The following is a 10,533-nucleotide window of genomic DNA, read 5'->3' as shown; positions in this document are numbered from 1 at the left end:
TCTGGCACGAGGGGAATACGGAGGAGGTCGTGATGCGGCGTTCGCCTGCCGCGGATGTATAGCTCGAGCTGCAGGGGAGCCAGCTGGACACTCAACTCCTGAGAGAGCGGATGCTGATAGGGGAGCGGACTGGGTGCAACCAGGGTTTTTTCCTCACTGTTTCTCTCCCACTTGCTGCCTCCAACATTTAAGGTCTAGGAAGTTCCCATTCAGAGGCCGTGCCCCTCACTCCTCTGCTCATTAGCTCCTAATGCTTCAGCTTTCCGTATCTGTGACATCCTCGCTTACCTCCAGGGTAGCCCCCAGCGCCAGGTTCATAGTGGTCTCAGGGCTGCTCGTCTTCGCATGCATTCATAACGCACAAACTGGAAGCCTTTGGGTCTGGACTTCTGGCTTCTCCATTTCAGCAAACAACGTCCTTTCTTGAAGTACATTCTTCGGTACAAAACTGATGAGAAAGGGGATGCTTCATCCTACCTGCAGCCTTTTCCAGCTATAACCTTAGACCTGCCATTACATAGAAAATGAGGGTTGAAGGGACCTCAGGAGGTCACATCTAGTCCAACCCTCTGCTCAAAGCAGGACCAGTGCCAGCTACATCATCCCAGCTACGGCTTGGTCTACCCGGGTCTTGAAAACCTCCAAGGATGGAGAGACCACAACCTCTCTAGGTAACCTTTTCCAGTGCTTCACTACCTCTTAGTAATAAAATTCTTCCTAATATCCAACCTCAACTTTCCTTGCTGCAACTTGAACCCATTACTCCTTCTGTCATCTGCCCCCACTGAGAGCAGCCCAGCTCCATCCTCTCTGCAACCCTCCTGTAGGGAGTTGAAGGCTGCTATCAAATCTCCTCTTCAGTCTTCTCTTCTCTGGGCTACTTGCCTCTAGTCCAAAATATTCATCTCCTTGCAGTACAAGCAGCTTCAGCTTTCCTGTCCCCACACTCTCCAATGTAGGAGATGGGTTTCAAGCCTCTCCAAGAGCAGTGGAAGTTGTCACAGCTCAGCTCCTCCATGGGTCAGGTCAATACACTGGTTCTCAAGCCTAGGGTGAAGGCCCCTTTGACAACGCCAGCTCTTAGTTTTCACTAACAGTTGCAAGCTCAGAAAGATCGTAACAGGTCAGCCTGCTTTTAACACCATGGAGTACTATTTGCAATCTTGGGTTTATCTTGAGTATCATGTTTGCCACCTCATCATGTGGCACCCCATACCACCTGAAAAGGATCTCCACCAGACACCCTGGTTGAGAATCACTGTTAGCAAACGGTTGCTCTTTCTTTTCCCTTCACATACAGACCTGTACCTACAAGGCCTGGCTCTGGCCCTGGTACACACTTTCAAACTAAACACACCGTGAATTTGATGCAGAGGTTTAAGTGAAAAAATAAAGAGTTCATGCAGGTGTCAGGCAAACCATCTTCGTGCATCGTCTACAGGTTGGGAGCCTGGTATCCTGTCCTGGGATTCTAGTTGCAGCTCTCCCATGACTTGGGCAGTGACAGGATGAGATGCAAGCCACTTAACTGCTCTGCATCTCATTTCTGCATCTATAAGATCAGGGATATTTTACCCATGCTCATAAAAATGCTTTTGAGGCAGCACTGTGCATGACAGCACTGATCCTACATATTGGTACAGGTGACATGAGGGTCTCCCAGCTCTCCCCTTGCAGGAGAAGAATAATTCCCAGATTCCCAGCAGAGTGCTTTAGTTCTTATCCAAGTTTTCACACCCATCTTTCACTCCATAACTAAGAAGCAACACTTGGATGAAAGTAGTTGCTCTGGGTCTTCATAACACAGCCTTTTGCAACTCATCTTAAAAGCAAAAATCTTTGCAGGGGGAAAACACCAGCTTTGACTCTTATTGTCATTTACTCCATGCACATGACAAAAGAACAAGAGAATGTGTCCAAGATCTAATGCTAGTCTCACACAAGCCCAGTTAGCGGCTTCCTTGCTTGGCTGCTTCACCCCCACCCCTAAATTGCGTCTATTTTTTGCTGGACTTGCAGTGGGCCTAAAAAGGCCTGCAGCATGGGGTGAAAAAATTCAGATTTTGACAAATGCAACATCCCCCCCCCTTTCTTTCATAATGTAACCTATTAAAAATGAGCATTGAAACAAGCATCTGGTTTGAAACTTCACTCTGAGGACCTTTGTGGACTGTTTTCTATTTTAGCAATTGGGGATTAGCTGCTACTGGCTCAGATTCAGAGAGTGTGGGACAGAATTAGCTGTCTAAATTATGTGTGTAAGGACATTGTTATGCTTTTTATCTAGCTTATTAAGTTGTCACATGGAGGAGACAAAAGCAGCCCTTGAGGCTGCCAGACACCGGGAGTTACTTCAAAGAGCTTTAACATTGTTTTAGGAAGCAGGTTGGCTTTGCAGGGCAGGAAAAAGAAAAAGAGAGAAGTCTGGGTGCATTGGCAAGCAACTATTGATAGATTGCTTGCTAAATGAAATTGTTTCAGTGCTGAAGAGATTACAGAGCCCGTAACAACCATGCTGTTCTCTTAGGCCTGCTAGAACAGAACGACTACATATATCAACGCATCGGGGGGTTTCTCGCATTCAGTCAGCTCTCCCAGCTTGTGCAGTCTTTCTAAAGATTTTAGGTTGTACTTGCAACTCCCTCCTTGAATTGGCAAAGAGCCAGCAACAGATTAAGTACCTGGATTAAAAAAACCCCCAAAAAACAATGACTGGGCTTTCTAAATTGATTTTCTCCCTCCTACCTGTTCCTGTGATTAGAGACCTGATGAATAATGCCTTGCATTCGAAAGCTTGTCTAACTTTATCCCAACTACGTAACTGGTCCAACAACAGGATCCACTCTAAGAAATCCTTGCCCCTGGCATACCTGATACACAAGAAGAGACAAAGTGAAGGCTCCAAAACTGAAGTGTACTTTCAAGGAAGATTTAAAGAGAGAGAATACGTTACACCTTGAGTTTGGTTGGTTACAAAGTATGTATAAAAAAACCCAATTTTTATTTCACAGCATCTTAATGTCACAAATGTCCTTGGAAGATTGGACAAATTACAAATAGAGTTGAAATTAAATTACTGGGACACAAAACCAGAGCACAGTATTGTCTACATCAAAAAAAAAAAAAAGTACACGCTTCTCCCACGAGGATTTTCTGTGCCGAGTCAAAGCAGCACCATATTTACATGGTTACATACACAATTAAACCCGACATGCCGGTGTAGAAACCAGCACTTCTTTTCCAACCAAAGAGCTTTTGTTTCTTTAATTTGGTACGTACACTGTAAAACCTCTCTCCAAACTCGCCTTGGGTCCCATTTTGGTTTTTACATTAATAAAGTTGCAGTGAGAACAGTTTGCCACACAGTGGCAGTGTCTGTATGACAAGATAAATATAATAAGATAAATATACAAGGATGAGCTGAACCCAGCAGGACTGCAAGCCTTCCAATTCGGGGATGAGAAAGCCAAGTCCTCTAACACTGCACACACAAACATATACAAGTCACTGCCTTTGCCAGCAGCACTGCTTCTGCACAGAAGAGTCGCAGACACACGTGCCCACTGTGCCAGCTGTAGACTACAGATTAAAAACAACAGTTTGGGATCAGTCCTTATGACTTTGAAACAAGATTTCTGCCGTAGTAAGCAGGACTTGCCTGCCACTTAGAGGAATTTTAGTGCCAACTGCGAATGACCAAGTCCACAATGCCATACTTTGCCCATTTTATCTTGGGCTTCACAGCTCAAGAACTTGGGATGTGCCTGTGCAGAGGCTTGGAATAAATATTTCTAGGGAGATCGCTCAAAACTCTACAAAGAACAAAGCTGTTTATTCTCCCAGCAACGTGGGGAATAATAAAAAACCCCATAACTTGCCCACCTATGCACTGAAGCAAGGATCTACACTCCTATGGGCATTTGCCAGGTACAAGTTCCATTGCATTCAATGGAAAGTCTAAGTAAAGGCTTCAGGGCTGAGCCTTCAAATATTCACATTTCACTCACAGCATCTCTCTTCTGTTGCATATTAAAGAGGAAAGTTAACTGGTGCTGCTATGGAAAACAACAAGCAAACCAGCACACAGAAAAGACTCCTTCCCCCCCAAATTCAAGTGCCAATGAACTTACCTTCATTATACCCAGGCAAAAAAAGGATACAGGCTGAGTTGCTGTAGGAATCTGCAGCAGATTGTGGAGCGCCAAGTGCAATGCAGTGAAGCTTTTTTCAATTGGCAAACCCATTTACAAGCAGATATATTTAATATTTCAATGCACAAGAACTTCCACAACTGGCATTAGGGACGCTCAGCAGAGAATTTAAAACAGTGGGATGTTTCTCAAGCCTTTGTTTTGGTTGTGGGGGGAATAAAAAATGGCAAGGTGGACATCTGTTCTCTTTTCACTTTGTTCTTACAACTGTCCTAGATTTAAAAAGATACCCATTGCACCAACTTTGCACAAAGGTGACACTAAAGCTCACGTCCTGAGTACTGCTTGTGAGCTGCACTTGCACTAAAGCTATTAAACACAACAGAGTTTGTGACTTGGTTGGGATCGCTGCAGTTATCTGTATTAAAATTACACCTCACACTGCTGAGCCAGGAAGAGGGTCTAGTAAGTTTGCTGCAAATCTTAGTCAGGCTGCCCTTCGGGAAAACAGCCGATTAACAAACCTCCAGCTTCGCGTCTGTGCCTATCATGATGGCAGGAGTTAGAATTGACAGTACTTCGTCCCAGAGACCGGGGAGCCTTACTGCAGTGAGGTCCAATACCCGAGACAGGTTCACAAACTTAAACGCAACATTTGTCAATCACAACACCCGAGTTTTTAAATTTTGCTCCTCACAAACAAGACAGCTTATTTATATTATTATATTGCTTAGATAAAAAACCCAAAAGCCACTAACTTGGTTGCTAAGGGTCCAAAACACTTCAGAACTCGTCCCCCAAATGGAAGAATAGCTGGGAGTGGAAGAAATTATTTAACCCTGGCATAAGCAGAGCGCTGCAGGAGACCAGCCACCGAGTGGCTGCACGGATGTGCAAACGACCGGTCCCAGGACCGTCACAGTGGCACAATGCTTGGAAGAACTGAGTAAAAGAGTAGCATTTTTAAGAACTGGCCATGCTTTGTTTCACTGGCTTAGTTCAGTAGCATTAACTGCACTGGCTGAAACACTTGTGGACAGAGCACAAAAAGCTCATACATGACACTCGGTCGTATATAAAACATTGCTTAGTTTCAGACTATCAAGAACAGTAGCACAAATCAAAACAACGAATGATATGTTTTAATCGCGGTATTAAGCGATTATCTTCTGTTGAAGAATAAATGAAGATGGCAATTGCTTTGCTGCAGGTACCTTGTTCAACAAGTGCGATAATTCATGGCCGGATTTTCAAATCACCTTTCCTCCTTTTTTTAAAATCAAACCTGTAATCAGGTATTAAGCAAGCCGAACTAGAACAATTTTAAAATCTTGTGACCTACCGATTTATAGTACAGCCCCCCCCCCCCCCCGTGTGATATTAGTGCGGATATACCGGAATCGTTTTCACCATATGCAAGGCAAATGCAGGTAAAGAATAAATGGCTATTCAGGATTCACCACCATGCAACATAACTAACTTAAAAAGGGCTGGTACCAGACCAGTCAGTTTTAGGCACATCTTTAAAAAAATAAATATGCATTTCATTAATGTAAAAATGCAAGAAAATTCTTAGAAATATTATTTGAAGTGTATCGTTTGGAATGGAAGTGATGCTCCCTTTAGACTCAAGGAACAAAATAAAGGTAAAAAAAAATCCAAGGGAACAACTAGCGTAGCATCATTTGTAGGAAGAACTGACAGTTTCTTAATAAAATTGAAAAGGTAAATAAGAATAGCCAGCAGCCAATGGCAGCTGGCTTTGAATCACTTGTGCTTTAATGTCCAAAGAAAAATAAAAGTTCAATAACCCTTTCTATACCATCTCCCAGACTTGGCATATGCATCATTAATGTACATCTTGACTGCTTAAGAAGTCATGCTGCAGACTTTGAACTAGCTGTAGGCATGGGAGGATGTACATTATGGCATAGGAAAGGTCAGTGGCAAGCGTCAAATTCAGCAGCAAAGTGTTTGTGTAATGCTGTTCATCTCCAGAGCCACCGGCGATCTGCTGGAATGTAGCTTTGGTTAGGAGTGCTGCGCAAGACGTCTATAATGAGGTAAAACTTGGTTTTCAGGAAGGTAGAGGGCCAGTTCCAAAGCTACAAGCACTGTAAATTCAAATCCAATGAGATCTCGTCTGTTGAATCTGAATCTTTCTTCTAGTTTCTGCAATGGCATAAAAATGAGAGGGATAGGATCAGCTATTATTTTTAGGGTAACCAGTTACCATAGGGTAATTAAAAGTAGAATATATTAACATACATTGTATGACCGGCGCTTTATACAGAGGATAAGATATATAATGTACATCTCCACTACGGAGACATTATACAGAGGATAAGATATATAATGTACGTCTCCACTATGGAGACTTGATACAGACAGTAAGATATATAATGTATATCTACAAAAAACTGCCAAAATGTATTATTAAATCCAATTATGAAATAGGCAGCTGAGATACCCAATTTCCATGCAAATGTTCAGGATTTATTTATTTATTTATTTTTTTACACAAAGGCCTCACACGTTTTGCAGATCAAAACCAACTATTTCTAAAGAGTAGAGGCCTAAGAAAAAATCAAAGATCCAAAACCCAATTTTAAGATGTAGGTAACAATCTGGAGTTTCAATGTGGTCAAAGAAGCCTTGGTCTCGCAAAATGAAAACATTAATTTTAAAAGAAAAAAGTCTGTTTGGGACCCACCTAAGGAAATCCCAGCTACTTACATCAATAAGGTGTTTGACTTCATGTTTCCTGAGATCACTGCTGATCTTGGCTGCAAGCAGCACGCAAGCACCAGCGCACAGTTTGCGGTTCTGTTTGTTGAGCTTGCCTTGGAGAACAAGCTTCTCGAAGTAAACGTATGCCATCGACACAGTCACTGGTTCCAGACTGCACTCTTCACTCAGGTTCCGCATCTCTCTCTTCAAGCTGTGTAGGGATAACAGTATCAGGCGCTACGGTTTTTAAAAGATCTTTTAGAAACCTTGGAGGTGGGGAGGACTCATGGACAGGGTCTTCAGCTTCCACAAAGCTGGTGTAAAATCTATCTAAGGCCTGTTTGAAAGCATGTGAAAGCTGCTGGGGTCGTTTGACCCCAGTGCTCTTTCCTGCCATGGCAGGGGGTCGGACTTGATGATCTCTCAAGGTCCCTTCCGACCCTACAAACTATGAAAGTATGAAGTGACCCGGTCTTCTCAATGTGGTTCCCAGGGGACTTTGGCCGACATGAGCTGATATTTTCAGAAGCGAGCGCCTGAATGGACACAGAGATGGAGCTGCCTTGCAGCATGGACTTTGAAGCCAGCATTACATTCCCAGAAAAGCATTGAGTATATCAATCTAAGAACCAATAGGGAGAATTTCATGTTCGACTTTAATGGCTTCATGAGACCAATTAGTATAGAGAAAATTAGTCCTATTAAAGACTCCATTCGAAGTTTTTGTATTAACTGAAACCCCTTAAAATTAACTTCCAAGAAACCAATTCTCTTGTTTCTACAGGGACCTGCATTTTCACAGAGTTTGACTCAATCAACCCTTCACTCCTGGGACTCACAGAAACTGTGCCCATGCAGAGGCCTGCTGAAGCAAATAGGACTGCACGTATGTACAAGGGTTTGTGTGGTCAGGGTCTCCATTTGATATTCATGCAGGACATCAGAGCCCAGGATCCTGCTGAGAACGTAGCTAATGGTCATCAGCACTGCAGCCCACAGAGGCACAAGCAGTGCTTATGCTGAAGATTAACAATCCCACTCGCATTTTTTTCCTTCAATTCTTTTAGCAGTAAGTCAATTCAAAATACAATTTCTAAACAGAGAACAAATGTAGTAATAAGTAACTGGTTTTCTTTAAAGAGAATCACCACGTTGTGTTATAAGCAATGCAAATCTACCTGGAATTCTCTCTTATTCTGCAGTTTTTTTTATAGCAACCCAGGATCACGAGATACTCTTCCATGTGTCAGACAGAGGCAGAAATAATTGCACCCTGGGCTGGGAAGTCAATTATCTTTGATCCATCACAGTTGGCAAGTGATTGTGGAGAGAGCTGTGATTTTTCAATGTTAGTAGCGGGTTAACAATAAAGCAGAGTTAATCTAAAAGAAAGAGTCTTTTACCCATTCTTTGTATTTGAAGCAGCCCTGCACATGGCTACCATCCGCCGCCATCCTAAAAACTGGTCATCTCTTGCCAGTTAACCATATATACTATTAATAGAATTAGTACTTTTTTCACACAAGTGTTAGAGAAAAGCAGCTTGTAAAAGAGACTTATACAAGAGCCTGACTCCATGTCCCCATCTGTTCTTTAGCGCTTCTTCCTTACCTTCGAATTTTGCTCAGTGTCAGCTTGATGTGAGGAAACTTCTCCTTAAATGTTTCATTCATGTCCTTTTTAAGGTCCGAAGGCTTCACGTATTCTATTACGGTGGTCTGCAACACAAGGGGGACATTTTCTTTAAAACATCTGCGGTTTGACCGTGTATAACCCACTACCGGTGTCCTTCAAAGGCAGCCTGTGCTTGACACAGACTGGGAAGTCATTTATTAAGAAGCATTTCACACTCCTGCAGTGCTGTTTCTCCTAAGCTGTACTTGATGCTCATGGGTATTACATCTCAACAACCTGGAGGATCAACAGATCTCTCCGTTCTACGGACAGCGAAGCCCAAGCCAAAGACTAGTGATAGCCCTAAAGTTACAGGGCCAGGGCCAGGAATGCAACCCAGGACACTAGGCTACTTTTTTAGTCCCAGCTTTCCTACAACCTGGTATATCAACTGCATTAACCATTTACATTCAAATTCATCCAGTAAAGGGCAGGGAAGATATACTCTGGTCACCCGGGAGCTCAGCTGTCAGTGCTCACTAAAAAATTTCCCCTAGTAAACGGGCACAGTGGTAGAAGCACTGTAGTCACTGACATGTTAAGTACCCTAGTATACAGATACCCATTATACACTGCAGCTGAACAAGTCTGCACAAACCTTTTACCTATAATAATGTTTGCACATGCAAAAACCATGTGTGATTTCTGATCCATTGGATGGAGTCCACTCCCCACCCCAACACATTAAAACAAAAAATCTGAGCTGTTTGACTGGACTGCCATTTCATGCCAAAGAGATGCCCCAAAACAAAATCCATGCAGAGTAAAGCCTGTTTGCCTTCAGGCTGGTAACATCAGCTTTATCCACAAGACTCACTACTCCACAGCACTAAGCTAATTGGTAGTTACAAAACACAAATGAACCAAGTCAGAGTAAAGGAAAAGCTATTGTTATCCCAGTGTTGAGACAGGTTTGAATCCTCAGCCTAAGCCACAGAGCAGGCTAGGACTGTGGACAAACTAAATAAGCAGCTGAAAGGGGGTGTGGGGAGGACTTATTACAGTTCACCTGAATTCGCTGTAATCATTCCACTTGTCTGTTTGACCTGGTGGTGAAAGTCAGATTGCAATCATTTAGCATCTGTTTCATGCAGAGGTAAATCACTGCAGTTGAGCTTTCACTTGCTGCAGGGTAGGAGCACACAGATCAACGATGCTGGTTCCTGAGCAGCAAACTCACCACACCCTCTTCCACCCCATGCACTTAAAAGCGGTGTAATTGTTGGCCTGTTCATGCCCTATAACCCTGCAAACAAATCAAGGACTAAGCCACTGACTTGGGTCAGTTTGAGAGGGCAGTGCCAGGGATCTCTCGGCTCTAGCTAACTGGGAGCCAATCAGCAAAACAGCAACACAGCTCTGCAGTTAGATCGTTTTTCCTCCCACCACCTCTACACAGCCATTGACCACGATTCTGTGTTATTTCCATGCTTTCGGAGAGTTTGCAAAGCTAATACAAAGTTAAAAGTGCAGTCGTACAGCAAACCATCTGGAAGAATCAACAATTACTTTATTGCATTAGGCAAAGTAACGGTGTATGCTCCAGCTGGAGGGGCTGGGAAAAAGATAAATAATTCTGAAGCCTTGTGAGGAACACTGTCACTCAAGGAATATAGACAATGGACAAAAGCGTTTTCCAAGTTATGATACCCAGTCATTTCCACAAGCTTCTAGTGCAGCGTCTGGAAATGGGCCTTTACAGGCTAGCTGGTATAACCATGCCCAGTTTACATACTACTGAATATACAGTCCTTGCATAGTCGCCTACAACCGAGTCCACACTTTGGGCCATTGTCCTGGAATCTCAAATAATAAAACTTAATCTCCGAGGTGAGACGATTCTCAGAGTCCCCGGTAAACTGGTAATCTCAATACATGGCACTGCTCTCCTCAAGTACTCCAGCCCAACACATAGCTATCGCTATTATACTGCCCCCCAACAGGACACATTTCCCTTGCCTCCCCACTGATGTGGCTC

At 43.3% G+C, this 10,533-nt stretch overlaps 1 protein-coding gene across 1 annotated transcript in view; it reads right to left on the bottom strand.

Annotated features, from left to right (window-relative positions):
- Nucleotides 1-2,961: 2,961 nt before the first annotated feature.
- The window catches only part of CABLES2 (Cdk5 and Abl enzyme substrate 2), a 35,718-nt gene continuing 28,146 nt past the window's right edge, over nt 2,962-10,533 (bottom strand). Inside the window, exons 8-10 of the mRNA XM_059713211.1 lie at nt 8,493-8,599; nt 6,888-7,092; nt 2,962-6,323 (exon numbers count right to left, since the gene is read on the bottom strand). Of these exons, the coding sequence (XP_059569194.1) occupies nt 6,183-6,323; nt 6,888-7,092; nt 8,493-8,599 (453 nt within the window). The 3' untranslated portion in view covers nt 2,962-6,182. The remainder of the gene's footprint in view (nt 6,324-6,887; nt 7,093-8,492; nt 8,600-10,533) is intronic.

The sequence above is a fragment of the Alligator mississippiensis genome, chromosome 9, assembly GCF_030867095.1.
Source record: "Alligator mississippiensis isolate rAllMis1 chromosome 9, rAllMis1, whole genome shotgun sequence".
In the NCBI taxonomy this organism is placed as follows: domain Eukaryota; kingdom Metazoa; phylum Chordata; order Crocodylia; family Alligatoridae; genus Alligator; species Alligator mississippiensis.
This window is presented reverse-complemented; position numbering and strand designations above follow the sequence as displayed.